Below are 15,229 nucleotides of genomic sequence, written 5' to 3'. Positions count from 1 at the left end.
TTGGAGATTAATCCTTTGTCCGTTGATTTGTCTGCAAATATTTTCTCCCATTCTGGGGGTTGTCTTTACATCTCATTTATAGCTTCCTTTGCTGTGCAAAAGCTTTGAAGTTTCATTAGGTCCCATTTGTTTATTTTTGTTTTTATTTCCATTACTATAGGAGGTGGGTCAAAAAAGGTCTTGCTGTGATTTATGTCAAAGAGTGTTCTTCCTATGTTTTCCTCTAAGAGTTCTATAGTGTCCAGTCTTACATTTAGTCTTTAATCCATTTTGAGTTTATTTTTGTATATGGTGTTAGAGAGTGTTCTAATTTCATTCTTTTACATGTAGCTGTCCAGTTTTCCCAGCACTACTTATTGAAGAGACTGTCTTCTCTCCACTGTGTATCCTTGCCTCCTTTGTCATAGATTAGTTGACCATAGGTGTGTGGGTTTATCTCTGGGCTTTCTCTCCTGTTCCATTGATCTATATTTCTGTTTTTAGTGCCAGTATCATATTGTCTTGATTACTGTAGCTTTGTAGTATAGTCTAAAGTCAGGGAATCTGATTCCTCCAGCTCTGTTTTTTTTTCCCTCAAGATTGTTTTGGTTATTCGGGATCTTTTGTGTCTCCATACACATTTTAAGACTTTTTGTTCTAGTTCTGTAAAAAATGCCATTGGTAGTTTGATAGGGATTGCACTGAATCTGTAGATTGCTTTGGGTGGTGTAGTCATTTTCACAATATTGATTCTTCTAATCCAAGAACATGGTTTATCTCTCCATCTGTTTGTGTCATCTTTGATTTCTTTCATCAGTGTCTTATAGTTTTCTGAGTACAGGTCTTTTACCTCCTTAGGTAGGTTTATTCCTAGGTATTTTATTCTTTTTGTTGAAGTGATGAATGGGATTATTTCCTTAATTTCTTTTTCTGATCTTTCGTCGTTGGTGTATAGGAATGCAAGAGATTTCTGTGCATTAATCTTGTATCCTGCGGCTTTACCAAATTCATTGATTACCTCTAGTAGTTTTCTGGTGGCAGCTTTAGGATTCTCTATGTATAGTATCAGGTCATCTGCAAACAGTGACAGTTTTACTTCTTCTTTTCCAATTTGTGTTCCTTTTATTTCTTTTTCTTCTCTGATTGCCATGGTTAAGACTTCCAAAACTATGTTGAATAATAGTGGCGAGAGTGGACATCCTTGTCTTGTTCCTGATCTTAGAGGCAATGCTTTCAGTTTTTCACTATTGAGAATGATGTTTGCTTTGAGTTTGTCGTATATGGCCTTTATTATGTTGAGGTAGGTTCCCTCTACGCCCACTTTCTGAAGAGTTTTTATCATAAATCGGTGTTGAATTTTGTCAAAAGCTTTTTCTGCATCTATTGAGATGATCATATGGGTTTTATTCTTCAATTTGTTAATATGGTGTAGCACATTGATTGATTTGCATATATTGAAGAATCCTTGCATCCCTGGGATAAATCCTACTTGTTCATGGTGTATGATCCTTCAATGTGTTGTTGGATTCTGTTTGCTAGTATTTTGTTGAGCATTTTTGCATCTATATTCATCAGTGAGATTGGTCTGTAATTTTATTTTTTTGTAGTATCTTTGTCTTGTTTTGGTATCAGGGTGATGGATTTTTAAAAGAAAGCAAGAACTCCTACGAAAATTTATCTGAAGTCTATTAAATCCATTCTCCTAAGCTGCTTGTAAGAGAAAACTAACTAGATTGCAGTTCCATTTTGTAAAAAGCCATAAATTTGTTTTTCCACATTTTGGGCCTTTTTTTCCCCTTATTTTTCCTGTCAGGTTGCTTCATTAGGTGGAAAACTGGATGACCAGAGGCTGTAATTTACTGTTGTTTTTCTCCTATTGATGCTGAGTGCATCTTTATGTTCCTTCCAGCCTCCAAATATGTATTTTGAGGTAATAAGCTGTCTTATTCAAGGTAATGATTTAAAGATTGAGTAGAGGTTCCTCTAGGTTTTGTGGTTAAACACGATATCAAGAATTGCCAAAAGTTCAATACCTGACTTTAGGCTTAGTAACAATGAGACCTCAAGCCTCTGTTTTCTCACCTGCAAAATGCGAGTAAACAAAACTGCCCCACTTACTGAGGAGAGTGTTTTTGGAAAATGAATGAGATAGTACATGGAAGAGTGCTTATATGGCCCCATCTGCATATTAAGTATTAATATGATAATAATTATCATCACTATGACCAAGAAGAAGATTATTCACACTAAGACTCAAAGACATTTTACATCTGCCATGCAAATTCCTTATCTACATATTCTTCTTTTCTCTCTTCTGTCAATTTTCACAGACACGCATAAGAATAGCATCTCAGATATGGAAAGGGGTTGGCCATCCCCCCCACTTCCCACAGAGGAAAAAAATTATTTTGTGACTGTTAAAAACATATTTTAACTGTCAAAGGTGCTTACAACCAGCCATCAAAATTGTGAAGTATACATCAGAGTTTTCCTTTTGTTCGGTGACAATGTAAAAATCACAAATTTTACAGGAAGATGGAAAAGAAAGAAAGGAACATGAATACTGAAGGAATTCGAATGCTGATAGCAGTTCCCAAGAATTAGATGAAATACCCATGGGTTAACATATAATAAAGGTTATATTGTTTTTTGTGTCTGTTGAGGGGAGCATATTTTAAGTCTACTGCAGCTATATAACCTGACACATCTCATAAAGTCAATCCTATTTCTTCTCCCTCTCCACTCCACACCACAATAAGAGCCTTGCCTCCTTCCTGCCCTTTCAGCAATGATTTCCATGACTGGATTTAGGGCCTTCCCTGCTTTTATGGATGAACTATGAAGAGTTATGAATTTGACATGAACTACAGGAATAAGAGAAGTTGAGATGCCCTAAGGCACAGAATAGACCTTTCATGGGGTGGCAGGGGAAAGAGTGGCGAAAAACGTTTTTCTCTTTTCTAATTGTAAAATGCTTTCTCTTTCAAAACTCAGGTGACTGTGACAGATGGTGGTTTCTCTCCAAAACAGTCAACCATTTGGGTGGTGGTTCAGGTTTTGGATGAAAATGACAACAAGCCCCAGTTCCCAGAGAAGGTCTACCAGATCAAGCTGCCAGAACGTGACCGGAAGAAGAGGGGAGAACCCATTTATAGGGCTTTTGCATTTGATAGAGATGAGGGCCCCAACGCAGAAATTTCCTACAGTATCGTGGATGGGAATGATGATGGAAAGTTCTTCATTGACCCTAAGACTGGCATGGTTTCTTCCAGAAAGCAATTTACAGCAGGGAGTTATGACATTCTAACGGTAAGATTTTTCTGAACCTCAATAACATTAATGCGGGGGAGGAAGTTATTTCCTTAGTCATGTATATTTTTTAAGCAAAAAATCTCTGGGGTAAAAAGTGCAGCCACACAACAGTGGAAGGCTACTTTCTGTTTCAGTGATATTCTTAATGAGGCCATTTCCTTTGGTTGTGTCCTATCAGCCAAACTCCCCATTCCCAGTACACAGCCTGCTCCATCATTTACTCAATTACACTTCCTGTGGCCCCAGATCACTTCAAGGTACTGAGCATAGATGTAAACTGAGGGGAGGGCAATAGCAGAGTGACATAACCTTCCCACCACTCATTATGTCCTGAAAATCTCCCAAAGAAAACAACTCTTGTAATTGTTGACAATGGGTTAGAACATGAATTTAGCTGTATAAATTGTGAGACACAAATCATAGCTAGGCTCATTCTGTAAAAAGTGAAAAAACTTAAGTAAAAACTGACTAAATTTTTCATTGTTAGAAACTTAAAAATTAAACCAAACAAGAGCACCATCTCAAATAGAGGCTTAAACTCCCATATCTAAGGTGCCAGCCTGCACTCCCCACCCCTAACCACTTTAGACTTGTAATGCCTATGCCCAAAGGGGGACTGCTTAGCCTCACAGGTGATGGACACTTCCCAGGGTCTCAACAACTGTCAAGAGTTAGCACCATCTTCCATCCTTCTCTTAGTCTTCAGCCTTGTCCACTGTGAATGGTCAATCCTTTATTATTTTAAAGGGTAGTCAGAGTGCATTTATTTATCTTTGTACTCCTATGGTCTGGACTTGGATTCCTTTCCCTGCTCAGTAATGTATCCAGAAGAGTGGGCAGAGAAAAGAAAATAACGATAATAATAAAAAACAGCCCTGTTTCTACCATTAGCAGCTCTCATGTAATATGTGCTGTTGCAGTTGTGTGAGACTTGCCAATGGGAATCTTTGAGGACTGGATGGATTGCAGTGGATACTGTTGGTACCCTGTCCAGATCCCCATTATCAGGCTGGTGCAGACATCCCCCAACTGTTGTGAGTGTTGGCTGCTAAGGGCTCACAGCTGCCCCCTTCTCCAGAGGGTCATCCTTGGCTGAACTTTTTGGCCCAAGAGGTTCCACACTCCTACCCCAGCCCAGCAGCCCACAGCCAATAACTACTAACTGACACCAGATATAAAAGTCCAACCTCCTTGCCTCCAGGTGGATCCAACACTTTGATACAATTATTCAGAGCTCCCTTTGGGATCAGACTGAAGTTAGACTTCAACTGAGACCACACCCTTGCTTAGCATCTTCCCCGTCCATCCTGCTTTCTTCACTCCCTTTCTCCTGAGAACACTTCCTCCTGAAACCATTTGTACACAAATCCCTATCTCAGACTCTGCTCCTAGGAAACCCTACCTAAGACATCTACCTTCAAGCGTCCTTCATCTCACAGGAATTTTCTGGGGTAGAGTGTTCATCCATGAACATAGCATTAGGGAGCTATGAGTTGTCACTGTTTTTAAAGGCTATAGCTATTAGCTATGAACCTAAAAATGTTTTTATTGATGTAATATTTTTAAATCCATTTTTTATTTTGATTTTTAAATTTCTGTCATTGATGTCTGCTTGTCAGACTTAACTTCATTCCCCCCCACCCCACCCAACACACACATTTAAATCCAGGACACCACAGCTGTTAACCCTGCATATCTGAGCAAGGAAACATGCTTTACTCAGTCCTTATATCAGACCATAAAGAAGAGTCATTAACACCCTCTTCCTTACCCCACTGGCTCGAGGAGCCCATGTTTCCACCAAGAGAGGTCTCTTTCACCTCTTCAGAGTTAGCGTAACTGAAGGGCCTCTGAGACGAATTTTGCAAGGCTGATGCCTTTCCCACACCCCCTCCCATTATCCTCCTGGAATCCTATGTGACAATTCTATGTGTCTATGTGATGCACTTTGTTCCCTTTCCAACACTACCACCAGAGGTATAAGGAATCAAATTAGCTCTTGCTACTCATGTAACTATCATTCGTGTCCGTAAAACACTAAAATTTGTAAGTGCACCATTTATTTTTCAAGTTTTCCACATCTGCAAGGTTGGCAGTGATTCAAATCACCTTCTGGCAGATGTCGTGTGGGCCCCCTACGTGACCAAGTTGTTTTCCCCAATTCCTGAGCCCATTCTCTCCAGATCTCCATTGTCTTCTTCCCCTTGCTGGCCCTGTGATGAGGAAGGACTCTCAGCCCAACAACATTTGAGTGACAGATCGAGACTTCCACCAGGATCCAGGCTCTAAGACAGTTTTCTGTTCTCTCCGTGTGTGAGTAGATAAAGGCAGTGGACAATGGGCGCCCTCAGAAGTCCTCCACGGCCCGCCTCCACATTGAATGGATTAAGAAACCACCTCCTTCACCTGTACCGTTGACCTTCGATGAACCATTTTATAACTTTACAGTCATGGAAAGCGATAGAGTCACCGAGATCGTAGGGGTGGTGTCTGTGCAGCCAGCTAACACCCCCCTGTGGTTTGACATCGTTGGTAAGTTCGAGTCCTCCAGAGCAGTACTGGGCAATGTAATCATTGACTGTTCAGAACAACTAACAAAACAAACAAACAAAAAACACAACGATTAGCACTAAGATTAAAAGATATAGAGTGCTGGAATGCAAAAGAGCCAGTAAAACGAATAATCGACCTGTGCTTTCATTCTGACTCTGTAGCTAAGCTGAACAGAAAAGTGCTCTCTGGCTGGATTTTCCATAGTACGTTATTTACTGCAATCTTAATGTCTTTCTGTGTGTCATTTAAATTCTATTGTCGCACTTGGCTAATCTCATTTCTAAATGTATTGATGGTACTGGACTTGCTGTCCTTCATTTCTCTCTTTTTCTTCACCTTTTTCTGCATTCTGTTCTTTTTTTTTTTCTGCTCCCGACTGCCCTGCTTCAAGGTGGCAAGCATGCTCGAGAGATGTTCTATATTCTACAGACAGCTTGTGGGCAGAACTGTTCAACAGAAGGTACCCTTAGTGCAAACACATTTGCTAAAATACAGCTATCCAATCTGCCTTTTACGGGTTTTTTTTTTTTAAGCAAATTAAATTACATCTTTCATAACTGCCTGTGACAGGCTGAAGTGCAGCCCACAAATTTCATACATGCCTCTAACAGCTATTGCATTACTCGTATCCAGTGACTCCTTTGTTTGAGGTTTGATGGGTTTGGATTTGGGGCAGGGGTGGGAGGTTGTTTTGATTTCTTAAAAAAAATTTTTGTTCTTTGGTTTTGAGGTATGTGGGCTTTTTGTTGTTTTGTTTTGATCTTTTTGTAGGTTGGTTTAACTGGGCCTTTTTCAATTGAAAATTAAATTCAAGTAGATCCCAACCCCTCGGTTTTGCAGCAGGAGTGCCATTCGTAGACCAGAAGGCCCCACCAGGAGAGTCCCTGGCTGCTGTCCACAATAGGAAGAGCAGGAAATGCAGCCTAGATATATAGCCAGGGAGAGCTTCCCGTGAGAACCGAATACAGAAAGCAGATGGATGCAGGCAGGATAGACCTTGGAAGCCAACCTTTAAATTCCTTGAAAGAAAGCAAGCAAGCACGCAAGGCTACAAAAAGAGAGGGCAAAACAGCACCACTGCCCTCCACAACCAGGCAGCGAGAGGCAGTGGAGAGGAAATAAGTGCTGAGGGCCAGGAAACAAAACGAGGGGAGAGTGTGCGTCGGCCCTGGATCTGACACTGCGTCGAGCTGGAGCTGACTTCCCACGGTTCTCCGTGGAAGGCAGCGAATCTAGAGAGCTGGTCTGGGGGAATCATTTCCTTCCACATGTCACTGCTTGGATAGGATGGGTAGGAACCTGCCTCTCTTCCCAGGAATGGCTGGGTCTGGGGAAAGCATTTAGAACACTCCACATCTGTTTCAATGAAGCACAGAAAAAGAACGCCCCATGGCCCCCAATCAAACTTCAGTAGAGGGTCCTCTGAACTCCCCAAAAGAAAGGACTTGTTTTCTGCCTATTTCATTTTATGGAATGCCAGTAGAACATCTGTGTTTTACTTAAGGGGCATTAATCACACCATCCCTGTACATGACCATCCTCATTCCCAAGCTTTCAACTCTGTCTTCATTTCCACTTAACGCATTTGAAACGGAACCTCTTCTCATCCATTAAAGATGTCTCCGCTTCTGTATCTTCTCAGTCATTTTCAGGTCATTAAGTTATTATCCAATGCAGTGTCTTCTTTCTTTGTGAAACAGAGGGTCACACCTAGGCATCGTCTGGGTGTCTGTGCTGTCACCTTTGGTGATTCCTTCAGAACCACCCTCAGTCAGTCACAGAAGATGCATCTCAGTCTCAATGTGTCCCTGGTGCAATCATGACTTCTTTTAAATAACTTGAGGAAGAGTACAGTGGAAAGCCAACAGGCTGCAGGGCTCCTGCCATGCTGTCCTGAGATGTGAGAGGAGTTGCCCTCTGCCATCAGCCACCATTTCATCTCCCTCCTCCCCTGACGCCCCAGTTTGCAAGCACCTCTACAGCCTGACAGCACTGCTTCTCTCCCTGTGTGATGCATGCATGCAACCTCCTGACGTGCAGCACATCCCACCCACCCCAGGATGCCCTTGTTTGCACTTCTTGTCAGAAATCTTGCAAGCACAGCTTTTGCTGATGCTCAGTCTGACCAACCGCCTGACCCCAGTTATCCAGTCACTTTTGCAATTCCTCAGCATCCCTGCATGTGTGTGTATGGTGTGTATAGGTAAGCATGCCTAGTGGTGCTACATGTAACCTTACTTGCATGAATTCCATGCCAGAATTATTAGTGCTAGTGTACATTTTCATTTGTGTTTATCTTAGCTTCAATGTTAACCCTTAAGGTCAAGGTCTTTTCCTCCTGATTCCTTCCTTCTGTCAATGCTTCTTTTGACGTCCATCCACGGTGAGTGGAATAAACAATGATGACCGATGGAGATGCCCCAGGCAGCCCATGTGTTAACATTACTGATGCCCCCTGAGACCCATCCAGAGTCAGTGTGACCTTCCACTGTATTCCCAGCCTGAGCAACACAGCACCTTTGACCAAATGAGGACTGGTCCAAGAAGAGACGGGCAGTTGACAGATGAAAGTCCTCACTGGAAGGACTCCCTTTAGGCTGCTTCAAATCCATATCCAGGAATCATGATCAAAAACATGGCATCCGTTTTCATGTTTCTCCATCTTTATTCCTAAATCTATACTCTTTTTATAGAATCCTCTCAGTTTTAGTACACAAGTACTTCTCTTAATGAAGACCTACCGGGTTGTTCCTCTAGTGTAGATACTTCCATCACAGATTTCACTGTATATCTCGTAACATCTAGTCAAGCTTCTCCTGAAAATTGAACTTACTGGGCCAGATGCTCAAACAGAACATGATTTTATTTCCATCCCCGCATCCAGCCAACATATTAAAATGTCAACTCTTTATTTCACGGCAAAACTACAAACTTTTCCCCGGGTGCTGGCTGCACTCAGAATGGATGTGGTCCTCCTTCCAGAAAATCCCCCTCCTGAAAATCCTTTCTGATCTAAGAGAGTCATATTTTTTTCAACCTGCTGACAACACCTTTCCCCTTTTCTAAAAACCTATTGTTTCCTTTATCATATTCAGATGTTTCTTTCTTACTTTCAAGCTTTCTTGCTTGTTTATCCTTGGCCACTAAAACTCTCTGCTGTCTCTTCCCTTCCTCCTTACCTAAACATCTTCCCTGGCCAGGCTAACATAGAGGAGAGAGAGGGAAGGTGATTCTCAGTACTTAAGAAACATAGCAGTGTACTATAGCTGGATAGACACCTATACAGACACTTATGGTTACAGACAATACCACCTCCCGGCCTAACAGTTATAGCTTACAAATGCTATAACTAATGAATTCTCATTAAATCAGCAGAAATAGTGTTCCAGCATGCCTTTTCCCCTGAGAGTATTGTCTCCTCATTTCCATATTTCGAAATCTGCCCGAATCTTGTTTAACTGCATTTCTTTTCCTCCCACCGTGATATGAATTCACAAAAACCATGTCGAGAGCAAGATTTCGTTCCCAAGTCCAGATCCCGCCAACAAGGACCTGCCAGATACTTTCTTGTGCCTCCAAAGAGACCACTGCTTACAATGTTACGGAGCTGGACTCTCCTCAGCTTCCAGAAACAGAAGCCCACTTGTAACCGAGTTAAGAAAGCTATAATTAAAAGGAAACATTATAAAGTTCAGCTGTTCTGTGGTTAAACAGCCCATTGCACAGCATGTTCCTTCCCTGTGTTAAAAGGGAAAGAAAATGAAGGGAACAAAACTAACCCACAATCCTTTGTGGCTTTATCACATATCTTCACACTTCTCAGGAGACTATGATTTCAACTCAGCAGCATCTTGATTTACATACTCTCTAATGTGCATGCAATCTGGTCCCTGTATCCTTATCCCACGGGCAAATATTTGTATTGTAAAGATCACCGTTATTACACACTTGAAACAATTCCTCTTTACCTCCAGTTTGATGGGGGAGGCTACCACCCACTTTTCTAGCTTTTCCCCTGACTTAGACTAGAAAAACTGTTTTCCTTGTAGACAGTAAGCACTTAAAATATCTCTGTTCATTTGCCTCACCCAATATGTAGAGGAGAGAATGGCTGTTCTTTGAAAATAATCCTCTGATGGTACAAGGGAACACATGGGTCCAGCTCTAGCAGAAATACATTTCTGTGTTGCAGGTTCAGAAGGACTGCCTGGGCCCTTAGTTTGTCATAGGTTCCTGCGGAATTTGGGTTCTTGACTGCTTCTGTCTCATAAGCTTATACCTGTCCTTAGACAACCTTGTCCCTAATGGAGCCATCCCTTAATAGGGTTCCATCAAATAGGCAAGGTAAAGTCTTTGATGGTACCCTGACTAGCACTTCATCTCTCTGGGTCTTCTCTAACCTCGTGGCCAGATTTCTTTATCACAAAACTCCCCCACACCCCTCCCAAGTGAAGCCATGTCTGTGACCCATTTTTAATACAGCCCTTCCTCCATCACGATGACGCTTGCTCAGAGTCATCAGTTGACATCATGTCTTCTAATTGGATCCCAAACATGCCTCTCTTTTCTCCATAGCAACAGTGTGGTCCATAGGAACACACCTGAAGAGACTTTAGGAAAATAATAAAAAGCCTAAAACAGCTTCGGATATTATCGTTTGTAAGAAAATGAATTTCAAACCAGATTCTAGACATGATTTTCCTTCCTACCACTGTTTCCCACCTCCAGCCTGCATCTCCTGCCTTCCATGTAAATATCCGTTTTAGCCCCGTACTGTGCTTGCTTCATTCCAAGGCAGAAAATTATTCATGATCAAGCCATAGAAATGGTGTTTAGCATTTTTCCTTAAGTTAGGTGTACATGCTGAACTTGAATGAACAGCTTGCGAACAACTCCTGGAATTCATTGAGATTCAGCGGCTCAGTGTTTTGGAAGCTTCTCCCATAGCTCGTCTCCCCTGGTGACTACTAGATTTTGGTTGGTATTTTTACCATCGCACGTAGAGTGGATTGGAATCATAGCTAGGGGAGAGGCCCGGAAGCTTCTCTAAAGGGAAAGCTGTGAGATAGTCAGCATTGGATCTCATTATGGAGAGATGGTGATTCTTTAAAGAAAAACTTAACTAAATCATGGCCCAACACCCTGCTGCCCGCTACATTCCAGCAGTAGCTGCTGGCTCAAAGTAGTTTCATTCCTGTCCCATTTTTAAAGCTTTTTGGGACACCCCGACTTGCAATGTTTAACTTTAGAATCCAATAGAAATCCAACACGCCTCTCTCGTGCTCTTTGTTTACTCCTTAACACCCGTCTTGACCGAAAATGGTCAAAGAGAAATGTCCCTGACATGAATTCTCTGTTATGTGGGCTGTTCACAACCTCGCTTTTAACCATCTCTGCCTCACACCCCTGCAGCAACGCTCAGGCTGTGACTTCTCTTAATTCCCCACTTTGTTGAAATCAGACCAGCTCCGCAGTGTCCTCCCTCCTCCCCACCCTTTGTTTAGCCCAGCGCTGCTGCCCCAGCACACTCTGGCTTTGCATGTTGTTACTGGCTCTGAGGAAGCACATCTTCTTTAAACAGAATGCTGCTAGTGAAAGCAGACTCCTTCCATTTAATATTCTCACCCCAGATGAATTGGACATGGGTTCCTACAAAATGAAATAACCTTTCAGGCTAAAAGGGAGCCTGAAAACTGAGGCCTGGGGGAGAGAGATGGAGTCGTTCATGAAATGGGAGGCTTAAGTGGTAGGTTATGAAATTGCGGGAGGGTTGATGGTGAACTGCTGGTCTAGATTCTGTATCCCTTGTCAGAAATTCATTTTAAAACTCAGGGAAGATTTGGGGAACCTGATTTTACATGAAATCTTGGTTTAACTAGGAGCTAAAGCCCTAGAAGTGAGTATCAGAGGCTGCTAGCCTTATTGATGGATGGAAAGACACTCACAGGCTTTCTTTGTCTATCTCCCCTGCCCCTTTCAACTTTTCTGTTCTAGAGTATTTGAAACAGTAAAGGTGAATGGGGGAGATACACACACACACACACACACACACACACACACACAGGCAGGAGGAGAGAAAACTGTAAAAAATCACTACCATATTGAGGAGAGTTCCCTGTGCTCTGCCCAGTGTTCTCCAATAACCTAAATGGGAAAAGAATTTGAAAAAGAATAGGTACATGTATATGTATAACTGAATCACTTTGCTGTACACCTGAAACTAACACAACATTGTTAATCAACTATACTCCAACATAAAATAAAAATTAAAAAACACCACCATAAAAGTAGCCAAAAATGTTTTTTGATACAAAAAATGACTAATAAGAAGGTGCACAATCTATATGCCATATGTAAAATATGTAAATTTTATGCCACTAAGCACATGAAACGATGATGTATTTCTGTATAGGGAAGGCCCCGAGGAAAATGTGACTCTAGGGCAGTGAGGGAGAGGAAATAGAATTGCCCCATGGAAACAGTAACTGAAACTGGAAATCTTTGCTTGTGTGTTCTCTAAATTTCATTTTTATTTGTCTTCAAACTGGAGCAAATTAAAGGCTTATAGTTAGTGTAGTTTCTATTTCACTTTGACCTACAAATTTTCACCTTCCAAAATAATTGACCCTCCTCCACTCCCCCCGCCCCCAAAAAATCATAGTACTCAAATTTAAGAAAGTAAAAATCTTGGTTAGGAAGACATTCTAAAGATGATTTTAAATGTGATTTAAAATATGATTTAATACCCACTAGAAATGGCTTGAGAAGTTGCTTTCCCATCTTTCCTTCTACACAGTCTGAGGCAATTTTATGTCTTTTCTTTGAAAGTTTCCATGGCAGAGGTTTTTTTTTTCATAATATACCACTTGATAGCAAATGATTTTTCTTTGCTCATTAGGAGGGTTATTCAAGACACTTGAATCAGTCGTACATTTCATTTCATGTGATTATCAAGATGAAACATTCCCTTTGAAATAGGCATGGTGACCTAAGGCTTACTTCCCTTTCAGCCTAGATTTCCTCCCCTTTCTCTTTATCCTGTTCTTCAAAAGACATTTTTTGGAGTTAACATTTAGTATTTCTCAGTAAATCAATTAAAGATATTAAGTGGAAGATGAGTCTCTTTTGGAGATGAAATTTTTGAAAACTACATCTCCAAGCAATTCTCTGGTACACCCATATCTCCTTAACTTTAATTAAATGTCAAGGGCAATTATGTTCTCTCTAGCAATTAAATAATCTCAAGTGTATATGACAGCTACACGCAATAAGTATCTGAAAAACCTGGTCATATGTATGACCAGGTTTTTTTTAAATACACCATATTATTTATTTCGTGTCATTATACATCAGATTCCAGCAGTTCAGGTAAAATTCTCTTTTCCTTTAACTCATCTGCCCATTTCTAATTCTAATATCATAGAAATTGTATATTGTTGACTGATAATCAGAATTAAATGCAAAAAAGAGAAGCCAAGATTTCTTTTCTAAAATATGAAATTCAGTAAATGCATTGCCCTACGTGCTGTAGTTAAATAAAATTACTGTCCAAGAACAAAATTTGTGGACATGATGAAATTTCAGGCTAAAGTAAATAGAGCTTGTGAACATATACTGATACTTAATTAAAATCGTTCCAGCACTTATACCAATATCTTCTCTCCCCTTAAAAAAAAAAATCTTTCATTTTGAAAAAGATCATAAACTACACTTTGGTTCACAGAGATGGAAACACCTACAGTAATTTCCACAAAGTCTATGCTGTCTTAGGCACATTAGTTACAGATTATGGATTACACCTAGTTCAGGGGGAGAAAAGTAAAGTTTTCTAAACTTTTCTATGGATTATTTTATCAGTTGATGTTCCATAGCTGATGTTTTCATCTCCTTCTTTCCAGATTTCATTTTGTAAATCTCCCATAAACTTTCTATTTTGGGGGGAGGAAGTTAAGTCACACTGTCAAGATGGCAAAAATATATTTCTATAAATATCCCAACTTACAGAGAGAGAACTTTTAATAAGAAATTCAATTTTATTGCTTTTTCTTATTTTCTAATATTTATAACTTTATTTCTGACATCTAATTGAGGGAATCTGAACTCTACCAACCACATGTTTACCATCAATCCTGGAATGGATTTCAGAGTGTCCACTCATTTTTGTTAATAATAATTGGACTGTTTGTTTACCTAGAATTTAATCTATCAATGCTTTGGAAAAGCAAAGGATCTACAAATTCCTAGCCCAGAAGCCACAAGGGGTTGAAGGGACTTTGGCTTTCTAAATATTTTCTGGAGTCAGTTTATGCTTCACTGCTATAACATTAGTGCTGAGGGGATTTTTGCAATACATTCTTTTTTGTGATATTTGTTATGCATTGTAGAGGCTGTGCTTTGAAATATGAATTAAGTTAAAAAACAAAGGGTCCCATTTAAGATGTACAAAATTGAGCAATAGGGATGCCTGTCAAAAAACGTTTCTATATAAGATGTCCCTTTAAAGCTGTATGCTTCAATATGTGTAATAACTTTTCAGATATGCTAATTTCCTGTTGTTTTTGTGAACTCGTCAGGGGGCAATTTTGACAGCTCTTTTGACGCAGAGAAGGGCGTTGGGACCATTGTCATTGCAAAACCTTTGGATGCAGAGCAGAGGTCCATCTATAATATGAGTGTGGAAGTCACCGATGGGACAAATGTTGCTGTCACTCAGGTAAGATGTCAAATTACTAAATAGTGGGAATGCCGAGAAGTCTGCTAAAGTCAGAGGTGCAAGCAATTAAAATATGTGTTGAAAGTAGTAAATTATGTCCATGGATTTTTAGCACTTAAAAAAAAAGCATTTGCAAGAACAGCTTAGACAAAGGATTCTATCAACAATATTACATAACTTAGCTGCCTCTTTCAAGAAATTATGATTTTTCATGCATGGGAGAGTGATGTGTATTTGTTTCCCGATCATTTCCTGTAAGATTTATCTCTTTGACAACAAAGTCAGCTTTCCTTGAATTTACAAAGAGAAGGACATCTGTAGTGTCTGAGTTAACACACCATGCTATTCTTCACCTCCTCATGCTTTAGTCACAGAAAGTTAAAGCTAGAGAATGCCTGAGTCCAAATTCATTTTACAAACTAAGATAATCTAAGTAATATATCCAAGGTCACACAGCCTTAATAAAGAACAAGAGAGCTGGGTGTCCTGGCTCCCATCTCCCGTTCCAGACCCTATGCCAGTGGTTCTTCATCCTGGCTGGACAGTAAAATCCCCTGGTTGTGGAGGATGTTAAAACCAATAAAGCTTGGGCCCCATCCCCAGAGGTCCTATGTGATTCTAACATGCAGCCAGGGTTGAGGACCATCACTTCTACTCTGCTACTTGAGTGTT

General features: G+C 40.5%; 1 protein-coding gene across 3 annotated transcripts in view; it reads left to right on the top strand.

Annotated features, from left to right (window-relative positions):
• The window catches only part of FAT3 (FAT atypical cadherin 3), a gene marked incomplete at both ends in the record, with an annotated part of 559,095 nt that overhangs the window by 408,104 nt on the left and 135,762 nt on the right, over positions 1–15,229 (top strand). For 2 of the 3 annotated variants that reach the window (XM_082845225.1, XM_082845223.1), the window contains 3 exons: positions 2,974–3,288; positions 5,613–5,823; positions 14,418–14,557. In XM_082845225.1, coding sequence (XP_082701351.1) covers positions 2,974–3,288; positions 5,613–5,823; positions 14,418–14,557 — 666 coding nt within the window. Of the gene's footprint in view, positions 1–2,973; positions 3,289–5,612; positions 5,824–6,235; positions 6,305–14,417; positions 14,558–15,229 lie in introns of all 3 variants that reach the window. The other variant, XM_082845224.1, reaches the window with a different exon arrangement.

Source organism: Leucopleurus acutus, assembly GCF_964270905.1.
Source record: "Leucopleurus acutus genome assembly, chromosome: 8".
In the NCBI taxonomy this organism is placed as follows: Eukaryota; Metazoa; Chordata; class Mammalia; order Artiodactyla; family Delphinidae; genus Leucopleurus; species Leucopleurus acutus.
This window is presented reverse-complemented; position numbering and strand designations above follow the sequence as displayed.